Source organism: Coturnix japonica, chromosome 3 (assembly GCF_001577835.2).
Source record: "Coturnix japonica isolate 7356 chromosome 3, Coturnix japonica 2.1, whole genome shotgun sequence".
Classification (NCBI taxonomy): Eukaryota; Metazoa; Chordata; class Aves; order Galliformes; family Phasianidae; genus Coturnix; species Coturnix japonica.
In genome coordinates this window covers 47009546-47024423 of record NC_029518.1, presented here as the reverse complement: position 1 = coordinate 47024423, position 14878 = coordinate 47009546, and the positions used below count along the sequence as shown (strand labels likewise).

The window sequence follows — 14878 nt, the reverse complement described above, 5'->3', positions numbered from 1 at the left end:
GCCTCTAATAGTAAAGCCTACTGGATGTGGCTCCCAGGCTTTCTCTTGGGCTGCTGCTATGTAGCGATAAGGCACAAAACTGCCCTCACTGATCCAGGCTGATGCTCTCTAGAGGCAGTGAGGTGCTTCCCTGATGTGCTGAAGAGAGCTTTGGGCAGAGGATGCTATGAGGCTCCTCAAGCTTGCCTTGATCTGACAGCAATTACCAGCACTGACTGAGATGTTTGATAAGTATTGTCAGCTACCACTGAAAAGACAGCGAGCAACAGGAAAAGGATAACACTGGAAGCAAGTGCAGGTGCAGAAGTCAAAATAAGAAGGAATGTAGATAGAAAAGAGTCATAATAGATAAACAAATAAGAACCAAAGAATCTTGCAGAGTTTTTGCTTTTTCTGCATAAAAAAGTATGCAAATCAATAAGTGAACTGTATCAAGCAGTTCTCTTTTGTGTGTGCAAATTCTGTGGGGATCTGTGGTCTGCAAGATCCCATCAGGCAAGTGATCCATTAGTCAGAATCCTTCCAGCCACTGCCCAGTCTGTAATTAATTTCTAATTTAAATCCTAGCCACCTACTCATGCCCTGTAATTACACTTTCAATAACATTTGGTTTTTATCAATATTAGTAGCCACAGTGGAATGTGGAAGGTGTGCAGATATTTGTGGAAATGCTGTTAAGTTTTAACAGCACCTCTGTTTGCTCCTTCAGAAGGCTGACAACTAAACTTCAGCAGCCCTAAGGAGGAGCAATGGCTGGCAGGTCATGCACTCACCCTGATGCCTGCAGATCAGCAATTGGTGCTCCTGAGGTTAAGGTTTAATTGCTAGGTTGCTCAAGCCAAGCTGGAATGCTGATGTCATGGGCATTAAGTGCCTATCCAAATAACATCTAATTTGTCACAGTGTTGCTTAATATCCCAATGTTTTTAAATCCAACTTTTGTTTCTTTCATTTCTCCAATGGTTTTTAATTGATTTGTTTGCATAACTTGCAAGTTAAATCGACCCACTATCCTTTTGCCCTGCCAAATCTTGATTGAGTACATTAAAAAGAACCTGTCCCACAGCACCTCATTCACAAATTCCACTGCCCAACAACACTTTCTACTGCTGTTTTGTTGTTAGTTTTTAATTTTCTCAGGTAATCATTACTTACACTGCAATACATTTTTCCATTTGTATATAGGGCACTTTTTCCACCATATACTTACTGGCTTTAAGAAAGAATTCTTGAGGGGTTTTTGAAAATTTCAATAGCCTGTTTGCTGAGTCAGAAGGAACTTGAAAGAGAAAAGTGAGCAGAAGTGGAAGGCTCTTACGGGAGACAATCTATTATCACTCTTATTACATTTCTCAAAGGAAAAGGAAACTCTTCACAATTTTCCCTATATTTCCATGGTGATTACTAACTTGTAATCCTAAACAGCAGTCCGAAAGGGCATGTTACATTTTTCAAAATGTGTCTGAGTTAGTCAGGAATTGGCCCAAGCTCCTGCCAGCAGACTGTGCTTTGCTTCCTTCAGCTCACAAGAACAACCCCTTCGGGCTTTCGACACAATATAAATCTGTTCTACAAAGATGCAGAATGCAAGGCTTCAATCTACAGAAAACTATTAGTCAACTAAGTAGAAGATGATGAATGTTCCAGTTCACTTGAACCTTACCAGCTCTACATATGCATTAAATTTTTCTGTTTTTATAATACAATGTCTAATACACGCTAGTTTTGTTCTGACTCAGTTCTATAGGATTCCACCAGACTAAGGGATTTTGATTTGTGTATTTACCAGAGGGGGCTGAGCCTAGCTAGAGCCATAATTTGAGAGGCCTACAGTTCCTCCTTACCTGGTAAATCATCTTCATCTTCGCTGAAAACGTTTGGATTAAAGACAGGCAGGTTAATGTAGTCCATTGAAATCTTTCGCACTTCTGGGAGATATATTGTCATCTGCCTGGGCTGAAGATGCAGCAAACTGGTTTTATATATTACTGAAGACAGAATGTGACAAGAAATATTTTTTTAAAATTGTTACACAAAGAGCATATAAAGCTAAAAAAGAATTAATTCAAAGCAGATAGAAGGGCCGTTACAATTGTATGTAATTTATAAATAAGCAAATGCATGTATGAGACATTCCTAACCAAATCACTATGTAATACTTTGCATAAAGAGGACAAAAGGGATTGCTTCTTTCAGATATTTCTCCTTAAACAGAAGCAGCGTTTCCCTAGTTAAGCTGTGGAAATAATGAATTACTTCATCTGTACTTGCATCTATTTTTAGAAAAGAAAATTATTTTTCTATTCTACTTTTGGAACTCTTCACCACAGGATGCTACAGACTTATCAGAACTCAGGGGAAAAATGGGAAAATGCTCAGAAAGGAAATCTGCTGAGGGTTATTACATACCAAAGAAACTCTTCTGGCTCAGGTAGACCCCGGGACCCAGGTCCTGGAGACCGGGACAGTATCTGCAGGAAGCACCACTGCACACTTACTCTACATTTATATAATTCTCTATGTATTTGTGACTGATACTGAGAGAATATTCACTTAGAAGTTCTTCTGATCTGACCCCGTGGGGTCATTCTTGCACTATCTTTTGGCAATCATTGTAAACGTGGATGTCAAAAAGTGATAACAGACTTGTAAAACAAAGTGGCTGGAATCAACCATTCCGTAACACTTCAGTAAGCAGAAGGTGCCACTGCCCTATAGAAGCCATCAGAGGGGTGACAACATCCTGAGGACAATCTTTGCTTGAAGGCCAGGTCAGAGTGGTACACCTTGCCAGAAGCTCGGTTTTCATCTCTTGTTTGATGGCAGTCAATATAGACACAAAACATATCTGTTTAATTTTGCATCCAGGGCATCGTTATTAGTTCTTAGAGCTTCCATTGGTATTTCAGTTCGGAGCTCAGTCCTGCTATCGATTCTACAAAATACCCCACTCTTGCTTAGCCTTTTTCTTTTGGTAGGATTGTCTAGGGAGAAAAGGCCTACTGAGAAGAAGGTCAAAAGGCCAGACAATCACTACTTTTAAGGCTCCCAGTTTGTGGACAACCCAGAAGGTGAATCACATGATAATGTGATCCACTGAGAATTGCAGAATCTTTGCGCATAGTCAGCAAGAGCGATTTTAACATTATTTTGGTATAATTAGCAGGTAAATTATGACAAAAAATGGATTTTTAGAAACATTTCTACTGTAATTTTCATATCTTCCTTGCAAAAATGTTGTCTATTATCTTGGGTTTTGTTCGAATAAATGTAAGAATAAAGGTCGGTATTTTACTGTTATTTAATCTTTTACACCCGAGACTTAGCGTTTTCATCTCATTATTGTATTTAAAGATTTGAATCTGTTTTAGGCACGGTGAATTTTGTAAATTCTAATTCCCAATGTCCAGAGAAAACAACTGCTTTGTTAAAGAAGCTTTTTGATCAACTTAGAAGACTGTATGTTGTAAAATAGTTATTTGTTAGAAAGCTTGATATGCAAAAGGAAATAGAATTTGCTTTTACCTGCACCAAGATTAGTTGGTAGGAAAGCAGCCAAACCCACAATTTTAAATTTGGTTCCCCAGATGTTAGATGTGACCTGAGCAAGGTAGTTGTGCTACAAAGAAAAAACAAGATCATTTTCACCTAATAAGGTCTGTATCAAGCTCTAATAAAAACCTGCAGAGCAATAAAGCTACGTGATAATGCTATTTCAGCTTTATTTTTTTTCAAATTGAAATAGCTTAAAGTGTCTGTGTAGCAACCGTTATACCTAGTCATTAAGAAGCCTCATTTTGATATCTGAACACCACCAGAAATTACATCTACAACAAACACTCAAAGCTGCAAAGGTACTAAACAACATGACAGTTGCTTAGAAGAATACGACTGTTCTCAGATGCTTCTTCTGTACATTATGAGCCCAACTACTTTGTATTTCAAAAAATAACACTGTCTGTCCTTTGGTTCTATGCTTCAGAATCACTTTACAGAACAATAAATACAATATAAATGGATTACTCTTAACCAGCTTCCAAAGCAGTTTCCCAAACCACTGCTTCCATGGTGATCGAATCACAGGTATGAAAGATTAAAAAATGTTCTCCAAAGCCAACAGTTACACTGTCAGTATCAGAACAGGATCCAAGCCTTGTCCTGTTTTGCTACATAACCGACCTACTGTAAGGTTTTAGTAGGAAGGAGAAAGAGAAATGACAGAATGGAAAAAAACAGCTGAAACAATACAAAACAAAAAAGAATTCAGATTGGTTTTAATTAAACGTGTATGTAATCCAGACAGTTTTACAGGCTGCTAAGTTTCATTTACCCACAGAATGAGAACAACACAAAGAACACGAAGTGCTGATTTCTTGCCTTCCTTCCAATTAAGTCTGTTCCATGCAATTATGAAACAGAACATTTGGCCCTGTAGAGCAATCATTTCCTTGTCCCTGCAGATCCCTAGCAAAGCAGAGAACTATGGTGGAAATGGGACAGCTCAGAAAAATGGAATAGAAACATTTCTACATATACTTTTCAAACAGCCAACAACATCAACTCATATAAAACCTCTCACGTGGATTCACACTGACAAAATTACTGGGGGTAGAACTTAGCAAACAATGCCTGATATTCCACTGACATTTCCAAACATTAACATTGACTTGGAACATGCAATTATAGCAGCGTTCCATCTCGTAGCTGTAAATAAGTGAAAAAAAATTATTCGGGACCACTGGATGTGTATCACAGCACTTGGGCTCAGGTCTGGTAACAACACACACAATACCTGAGTAATATCTTCTAAAGGAAATTCTCTTCGGGTTAGGCTTGGTGAACCAATAGAAGGTTTCCTTATTGGTAACCTCGGTGATCTTGATATCTCCTGTGCAGCTCGTGACATCTTTGGAGATTTGCGAGCCTCTATATTGATTCTGCATAGAATGCAATAATTAGGATCATCAACTGGCATGCAAAAATGCAAAAACAAAACATGCTTAGGAATATAGATGCTAAGGAAGGCAGCTGATATGGTGTTATTTAAGTAACTAATGAAAAATCAGAATAACCTGGGTTGAGAAGGACCACAATGATCATGTCATTTCAACCTCCCTGCTATGTGCAGGGTCACCAACCACCAGACCAGGCTGCCCAGAGCCACATCCAGCCTGGCCTTGAATGCCTGCAGGGATGGGGCATCCACAGCCTCCTTGGGCAACCTGTTCCAGTGCGTCACCACCTTCAGAGTGAAAGACTTCCTCCTAGTATTTAATTTAAGCCTTCCCATCTCAGTTTAAAACCATTCCCTCTTGTTCTAACACTATCCATCCTCATAAACAGTCAAGAGATAATGCAACTGAGAAAGTTCACTGGTGGGAAACAGAAAGAGCAAGAGTTATATTTTAAATATATACTTTTAGAAAACCAAGGCAGCAAGACAGTTTCTTTACGTGAGCTATTTCTGTTTTAGGCTCAGTTATTGGTGGCTCTTTTATCAAGTACTACTGAAATAAAAACTTCAGTGTTTCACATATTACATTCACATATTAATAAACACATTTCCTTTGCCTTCTGCTGGGACAGCCTCATACTGTAAAGTCTTTGGAAAGGCATCAAACCTGTAACATGAAGCTGGCAGGCAGACATCAGGGCCTACAAGAACCATCACAGACATCCATGAGGCTCTGCACAGGTGGAGGGTTCTGTCTATGCGAATAATAATTGTAACAAAGAGCTGGTAGGAGAGCAACCAGACTCGTTAACAGCTTAGAAACTTGTTCTGCATTCTGTTACAAAGCCTTTTCAACTCAGTGATCTGGAAGATATTTGCTGAGTCTTCCTTGCAAGACTGCCACAGCAGCAGTGCTACCTATAACACCATCAATAGTGTGGATTTCTGAACTTGAAAATACCCCTGAGGAAGTGCAGTCTTTAACCGCACCAGAGATTCTAAGCACAGAGGACTTAAAGCATGACATGTTTGACAGACAAAATATATTCCACAGTGGCAAGAGTTCACATTTAGCAGAGGCAGTGGCGGGAGAGTTTGTAAGGCTTTTCTTTGAGATTGCTTATGAAAATGAAAATGATTACCTGGGGAGTTTGGGTGATTTGCTAGCTCGACTGATTTTGGGAGATTTCTTTGCTGCCCAGTCATCACTCAGTTCGATATCGCTGGAGTCAGAGCAGTTGCAGCTGTCAATCACAGTGGAAATCAAGCTGTTTCCATAGATTTCATCTATCAAAACAGGCCCCAAAAAATGTAAGTGCTGCTTCAGAAAACTGATACCAATTACAACTATCAGTCATCGGAAGCATACATCTGATCCACGGGCGGCAGATGAGATAAAAGTATAAAGACATAATTAACTGTTCTTCACCGTGCCTAGCCCAAGTTTCCAGTGGTCTGAACTCAAGCGTACATGATTCAGAGGGTTGAATCACATTCAAGTGACTTCAAAATCAAGACTAAAGAATATTTTCTGCTAATTAGCAACTTATTCTCTTCTACTCAAAATATAACAAGCTCTCTTTGGCAGTATGATATAATTTGAGAGGCTTGAGCCTAGGATCATGCTAAAAATTCTTCCCCAGCAGAAAAAAAGAAAAAAAAAACAGATGCCAGCTTCCATATTTCTTATACAGATTTTCTTTAACTGCTGAACGTTTAATACCTCGAGTCTTTCTAAATCATTTTTATGCAGAGCTACAGTTCACTTTTACCTGCTTTTCCATCTGTTTTAGGATCCATGATGACAAACTCTGGCCTCAACTTGCTGATACGACGTCCTTTCAGGATGGGCACCAATCCCCCAAGATATTCCAAGTAGAGAGTATAACACGGACCACCAACCTCTGGGTCATCTTCTGTCCGCTTCATCGTGCAATGAAGACGTTCATTGCCAGCTGTTGGGTAGCTGACAAAATCTCTCATATTGTTTGGGTCTGGGATAGGAGGCTTAATGAAACAAAGGAAGGAAAGAGAAAGTTTCCTATAGGTTATTATTCTTTTTCCTTTAATTTTAACTTGGGTAACACAGTCAAGTCAAAGTTTCAGCGTTCTACCTTGTCTCTTGCTGCCCCCAAAAGTGAACTTAGCCACTCATTTCCCATCCCTCATTAGTACTGGTGCGTTCTATGTTGCTGTCATATAATGTTGTCAGCTCTGGAAAGAGCTTGTACCTCTTCAATCATCCCACTCACTTCTGAATACACGACCCATCTCTGATGAGGGTATATTTGCATGCTATGTAGAGAAATACGAGCCTAAAACTCAAGGTGGGTTATTTTGCCCTGCTTGCCAGCAGGTTGCATTAATCCATGAAGAGCACAGTCCAAAAGCAGTTAGACTGCTTTTGTCTATGACAATATAGTCTGTATGACGCAAATAACATTAGCGTGTGTTTTTTTACCATTGGTCTACTAAATGCTCTCTATCTCTGGAGATCAAGGAGCCATAGTTACAGCAAGGCATTTATTCTTCTCTGGCAAGTGAAATGTCTCACAGTCACACAAATTGTCCTGATTAGTAGTACACAAATGGAACAGTATTGAATCATTACATTACAGGCATGATTTGCTCTCATTTAAGCTGGGTCAACTTGACAGATTTCAAATTAGTTATTCTAGAGCTCTACTGTTTTAACAACGACCTAAAACTTGTTTGAGAAAATGCTGTAATGAATACACAAAAAAATACATAACACAAAAATACATATTTGGATGTAGGATATTTAGTAGCTAATGCTCTAGTTTACAGGCTGTGATAAAGAGTTCTGAAATCCTGAGATGTACCTGAGGGCAAAAATATGAAAAAATAAGGTTGAGCAGATGGCTCTGCAAGCAGCTCTGCTAATGGTACAGGAAAAGATATAATGTCTGCCTTATTTTTTCATAGCACTATTGGAGTATTAAGGTTGGAAAAACTCACAGTCAGTAGAGATATTTGGGCAGCCACGGATCTTAAGTATACCTTTCCTGGCAATATAAGAAGGCATGCAACAAGCAGAGAGGCAACCATTTTACCACTGTGACTGTCTCCTAAAGCCATGACACAATTTCTTCTGCAGTCTTCCTGAGCTAACAGCATACTGTACCTTGGAATGTCCTTGGAAAAGCCATCTATGCACAATAGTACGAATCAATGTGTGTAAACCCTCTCTTCGCATTTCAGTAGGCACCACACTAACCACCGATTTTGTTGTCGTCCTTGAAGAGGAGTGACCCTTAATCGTGCTTTTTTATCACAATTATGTAGGGTCAGGATTTTACCCATTGTCACTTAGGAGCAGCAAGGGGAAGAAAATAAAGCAACATGAGCACACATTCTACTTTCCTTTTACCTTGATTGTTGGTATGAAGGCGGTGGTGAGGTATGAACAGAGCCGAGGGGGCAGGGTGAGTTTGCTGATATCCTTGTCATCCCGCAGACAGCTAGCAATGGTCTGCTGGCACAGAAGCTGCAGGCTGGAGACCCTGTGCTCTACTCTGACAACATATAATGCAGGCCCAGAAGCCATCAGCAGGCGCGAATCTCTGTGGCCCCAGCAGATTGAGATGATGGGACGCTGCATGGGAAGGAAAAGAGCACAACTTGAGAAGATCATACACCTTCACCCAAACAATTGCACAGTGAGCGAATACAGCACTAATTAAGTTACACTAAGTCTTCTAGAAACTTAACGAAGCGTACTATTGCCCACAGAAAGGGAGAAAAATGTGGACACCTGAAATTATTGACACCCATGTTTGATACGCATGCAGTTCCTTTTACTTGCAGAACTTTAGGCTCTTCACACAAGGTATTGTCTATCAAATTCACCAACAAGTTGAGGAAAACGAGGTGCTATAAAGACATACGACTTAAAAGTCACACATTGTTAAAAAGCAGGATCTTTTGAGGCACCATCCATGTTATTTTTTCAGTCATCTAATCAACCTTCAACCACTGTTAACAGATCCCATTTTACAAGTGGAATTCAGACTACATTTCCAGAGACGGCTACTAAACTAGTGGACAGGATTCACTTGGCTTTCTTGTCTTGCACTCCTTATATTGCATGATGTCTGTTTTGAACTATTCCCCAAGGAAGTGAACTGTAAGAGATCACCATGGCCTTTTTGTCTCCTGTTTGTCTACACAGAAACATCCAAGTTCACGGCAGTAGACAGCCAAGAGAATCAGAGGTGACTGGCCCTACATGTCAGAATTTGGAGCAGCATAACAAAAAAATCATTCAAACCCTCCTTTGCACATTATTCCTGCTACATGAATATTGTGTTCACATGGTAATAGCAAGTTGTGTACAAATTAAATTAATACAACCCAAATTAGAACAAATTAAAAAAGGATTTCATTGCATGTGTAAAGTAACTGCCTGACTAAAAACTGAATGGAGTAGATGCTTTTACAAAGGAACTATGCTTGTTAAGATAAGAGTAAACTTGTGCTTTGGGATTGCAAGACAATCCTCATGGGTAAAACTGTCCCACAAACATCTCTGAGCTCTTTCCCAGACAGCTCCTTGTGCTTGCTTTCTAAACTTCTGGATCAAAATCCATCTTTTTTTATGCAAAGCACTCTGTGTCTTGACATCTTGTAGCACTATCACTGTTATTTTGGCCTTTTGTGAGGGTCAGCTGCAGCCAGCTGTCATCTCTTGCTTGATGTGCTACAAACATCTTTGTTTGCACATATACACGCACTCTAAGGAATCTTCATCCCATAGCTGTTATCTCTGTACAAAAATTCAGACTAGGGTAAGAAAGACAGTCCCAGCCCATAAGGCACACTGTACAGAAGGCTGTAATCAGTGAATTGAAAAAGGCTCACTCCTTTCTGTGAAGGGCTCCCTTCTTTCCACCATCCTCAACACTTAAAAATTTAAGTGAACATATTCTTAACTAAATTATGAACTGTATTTACCTTAAGGTTGGGGTCTCTTTGGAATGTCACAATGCACCGAACAAGAATCAGCTATACAGAAAATAAAGGTCAGGACACACTCAGTAGTAATCTTTATCTGCTCCTCTCCGGTAATATGCTACCCACACAAATGGGTAAGATTAGCCCAGAAGATACTAATCTAGTTTGGGACCAAAAAGCTCTCCCTTTATTTACCAATTCAAAAAGCTTGAAGATGAGAAACCAGGAGAAGATGTTTCTCAGCGAATGGTATAAATCAAAATGCAGCTGCACAGCATGATATCAATGTCTATCTTCAAGATAAAGGGCTGGTGGCAAATTTTGTTTTCAGGGAAAGATCTTTCCTGCTACGTAATCTTAGCCTAGATTTAAATTTCAACGAAAATATTGGTTTTAAAAGCAGAAGACCTTCAGAGGCAACACCACAAACACTGCTCTGGATGCACAAACCTTCAGGCTGACTGATATGCAAATGGAAGCAACAATATGTGAATATTGTGATATTAACAGTAATTGCTAAAGGCATTTTGTAGAGAACTTCAAAAGAACTGAGAAGTCCTCTGTGTACCATCAATAATTATTACATAGCTTGTCATAACCATAACCTGTGGGACAGTCTTGGATTTGATGAGTGATCACTTCAAATATCTCGACCAATAGGTATTTTCATTACTTGAGGGTGAGTTCCAGGAACTGTTTAATAGCAATAAGACAATTCATGCTGCTTGTAAAACATGATTGAAAAGGCACTGATAAAAGTTAGGCACCTGCCACATGTCAAGGATGAGACTTTTTAGAAGCTTAGAAATGTTGGGTGGGGCCTTTGGCAATAAAGCACCGTGGCACTAAGGATGAGCAGAAAGGCAGATGCCAAAAGGGATTGCTCCACAGCATGATCTCATCTGTTTCTCAGCAGACAACCATACCTCAGCCATTTTCTAACTTTTGTTACAACCTCATGTTTTACTCTTAACATTCTCAGTCTTGGCAAATGGCACTTGCAAAATATTGGCTTGCATTTGACTACTGATTCACCAAGCATGCTTTTCCTCCATTTTCTATGCAGTACTCAGACCCCCAGTACCCCTCAAGTCTAATATCCAGCAACACTTCATTTATAGGGAAGGTCTAGGATTTCAGATGAGGTTCATGGAAAATTAGAGCATGATTAAATGCCTGGGGAAATAAGATCACCCAAATGCCAGATCTGACCTGACCTTTAAACGTACTGCTCCAATAATATTTCTCAATAACGAGGCTTCCCACTCTTCCCCTTGAAGGACAGGGACATGAATCAATTATCACTGTAAGACTGTTATTAGCTGGCTACAGCATTCCCTTCAGACAGTGCTGAGGAAAAGCAATTCATCTGCTGTGCTCAATGTAAAACTATAGTTCCTTATAAAACACCAACTTATTTCCATTATTTTAGTAAACAAGGAAGGAAAAGGTGTTGATACAGATATTGCAGATTCTAGCAAAGTGGAATTTTATTTTCCACGTTTGCACACATGTTCATTTCCTCTAGGAATAAGGAAATACAGCTTTGCATATAAATCAGGTGTTGAAAGATCTCAGCACAAAGTGTAAATACCTGAGCGAGTTCCAGATTCAGATGCAAACGTGTTAAAAAAAACAACAGAAGAACAACAACAAAAAAGCTGAACTTCTACACAAACATCAAAGGAATTTAGCTTTATATATTAGAAATAATAATAAATGAAGAACAAAAAAAAAGTAATGTTACATCAGGAGAAATATTGTCTGAAAACACGTCTCAAAAACCAGTCAACAAGTTCTTCTGTCACTCTTTTCAGAGTGGGTTTGAAAAGTTTGTCTTACAGGAAAAGAAAACAATTTATAAACTTTTTGTAACTTGTATAAAGTTCAGTCAAGGAGAGCACTATACAAGCTGCTCATTGCTGCATTTCTTGAGTTCAGAAATTCTAAGGTTAGGGGACGTTAGGACCCTTAACTACTGGAGGTCCCACTGGTAATGAGATGAACAAAGGCAGATATTTCAAGGAAAAAGGTCCTGGAAAAAAGAGTTTTCTCAGGAGAAGAAACCAAAATGCAAAACTGCATCTAGTAAATGGTACGTACAAGTGAAAACTCTAGCCTACATTGTCTGCCTTCTCTCACTGTAAAGTGCTATTGTCGAGATACACATTTTGCCTTTCCCTCTGCTTTTTTCAGAGAAATCAGGAGGTACAATGGCTACAGTGCCCATCTGGCTCTTATGAATTTTGTGTGCACATCTCTGTACTGCTGAAGAGTTCAAGAGTAACTATTGCAAACAGTGCAACTTCTTCATTCTTTTGTTCCTATGTTTAGACTGGGAATAATATTAACTAGTAAGAGAACTGATGATGATAAAAGCAGTAAGTTATATGACCTCATCAAAAATTGTACTGCTTATACGATTTTTTCATGCAGCAAACTCTTTTTGATGTGCAAATGTTTCTTATATCCTCTGTTTTATAGTGATTTTTTGTTTTTGTTTAGATTTCAGTACAAATGTGAGATTCCATCTAGGCAGAATGAGGCTGTTCTCAGCCAAATATAGTAAGACAGAACCCATTTTGCAGTGCTGATCACAATCCATTTGTGCAGCAGTCAGAGATGATCTCATGGCCTGTATCTAAAACATTAAGGTCTTTATTGAAATCCCAAAGAATGTTAGGCCAGCTAGTTCTGAGCCACTGCTCTTGTTTATCTTTCTGTAACAAAGTAAACTCTCCAAAATTGTGGTGCCGTCCAGAGTCAACTAAACAAGACTCATTTTCTGTGATTGAAAATGAAAGGCAATGTTAATTCAGAAGCAGTAAACCTGAACACTGCATGTGAAATTAATGAAGACAAAGTAAGCAAGGTTAGCTCAGCTGGGGAACATAAAAGGCAGCCTCTTCCTAGTCCCTTCCTTCCTAGTCCCTTTGATCTGAATTTAACCTAAAATTTTTAACCTACCTCTTTTCTCAGGCCATAGTAAAATGAATTTTACACAATTACCAGGTTTCTGCAGAAGCACACAGCCTTCCATCTAACTGTTCAGATGCCGCAAAGTTTCCAGCAAACAAGCAGCCCATGAAATGCTGCTAGGGCTTCTGCTGATAGCAGTGTGGTTAGAGCAAGCGGGTCTTCTCAAAGACTCCTGTAAACCTCTCCCATAAAGATGCAGCTCTTGGTATACTGCTTTGAGTTAAGGTCTAAAAGTATTACACTAAGAAAAACGTGACTACACTTTTTCTGCATCTGACCTTCTTGCCTCACATACAGCAGTTGATTAGGGGACACGCTGGGTCAATCTGCTTTTATCTTCTTCATTGCATTCTTCACATAATCTGTTCATACAGCAATTACATAAGGAAATAAAATAATGACCTAACCTACATTTTCTTTAAGAACTGGGCACAGTTTTAGTTTATCAGGTTAATATCTGTACACACAAGGGCAAAAACAGTAAATATCAAGATTTATAGAAACTGATAGCATATTTTTGAATACTTCTTAGCTGACCAACAAGCTTTAAGATAAACTGTTTGTATCAAATCAATAATTAGTACTCTCTGGAGTATTAACTCAGTTTTGATACAACTGCTTCCAACCCTTTAAAGTTTGGTGCAACTTTATGAAGGGACTTGAGATTTTTTCCTTTGCACTACATTCTGCAAACGTACATTGCAAATATATATTGCAAATATACTGCAAGATGTCATACTGAATTCCCAGCATAGAGAGCTCTATCATTCTGTTTATGAATATTATTTTTCATACAAAGCTACAGTGTTCATGTGGATACTTCTAAACAACCGTGATTTCCCTACCTAGGGTTTTACAGTCAGCAAACTAGGTTTATGAACCATAAAATCCTACACTGAAGGTGCTTAAGAGAGTTAATCAAATGATATGGAGGATGGCAAAAACATATAAAGGCTGTAGGAAAAGGTGGCGTATAAAACACCTTGAGGGGAACCATGACAACAGCCATCATCAGGATCAGCAAACTGCAGTACCCAAAGCTATTTCGCATTAGAGTTTGCAGTACCTTTCTGTTAGGTAATGATCCAGCCAAGTTACATTTAAATCCCACATCAGTTTTAGACTGAGTTTTACTATGAACAATTCAATAGTATGTCTTGCTTCTTTAATACTCTTCCAACGTACAGAGCACAAAGACAGTTGAGTACATTTTACTGATAAACATTTCAGACATCTGCTTTATCAAAGAGTTGGGACTGAGGGCGACACAGAAACTCAGTGTGGTATCAGCAATCCACTACTTCCTATGTTCACTGTTGTTTTAGTCTTTTAGAATAAATTAGCTCTTCCAGTCATACATTTACTTGCTTTGGAATAAACAGTTTTAGTAGTAGAACAGTTTTTGTGCAGATTCTTTTCTTCCTTTTACTTTCAGTAATCAGCAATGAATTCTGCAAAATACCATTACAAAGCTGATTGCCACTTTACATAAAATTAATGAATTTGGTCTGATAAATTTGTCATCAGACAAATTACTGGGACCTGACTCACTGGCTTCTCTGCATATATGCCCTTGGAGTAGATGCCTGCAATAACAAGTTACTAGCAATATTTTTGCAACAGCAGTTTTTACCTGGTTTTGTTAGTAAACCAAATACTTTGCAATGCTCTTGCATACCTGGTACTCAGCTGATAGCACTGTTAGACTAGCAATCAATTACACACAAGAGTAAAGTCCACATGAGCAGATACAGGTGTCTTTCTGAAATATCTCCTCACTTCCTCCTGCAGCTGAGTTAAATACGAACTTAAGCGCGATAAATAAAGAGAATAAACAAATGACAGGAAAGGAGTGGCTCTACTTCTAGGCAGGCTTATGCACAGAAGTTTTTAATTAACATAAATAAGTTGGAATATTATTTTTAGCATGGTTTCTCAAGGCAACAAGCATGATTGTTGTGTTAATGAGTG

General features: G+C 38.8%; 1 protein-coding gene across 8 annotated transcripts in view; it reads right to left on the bottom strand.

The window, feature by feature from the left end:
* Positions 1–14878, bottom strand: part of TULP4 (TUB like protein 4) — a 129623-nt gene that overhangs the window by 12785 nt on the left and 101960 nt on the right. For all 8 annotated transcript variants that reach the window (XM_015858293.1, XM_015858296.2, XM_015858295.2 and 5 more), the window contains 6 exons: positions 8346–8570; positions 6727–6961; positions 6097–6241; positions 4793–4937; positions 3526–3619; positions 1845–1988 (listed from right to left, as the gene is read on the bottom strand). In XM_015858293.1, coding sequence (XP_015713779.1) covers positions 1845–1988; positions 3526–3619; positions 4793–4937; positions 6097–6241; positions 6727–6961; positions 8346–8570 — 988 coding nt within the window. The remainder of the gene's footprint in view (positions 1–1844; positions 1989–3525; positions 3620–4792; positions 4938–6096; positions 6242–6726; positions 6962–8345; positions 8571–14878) is intronic.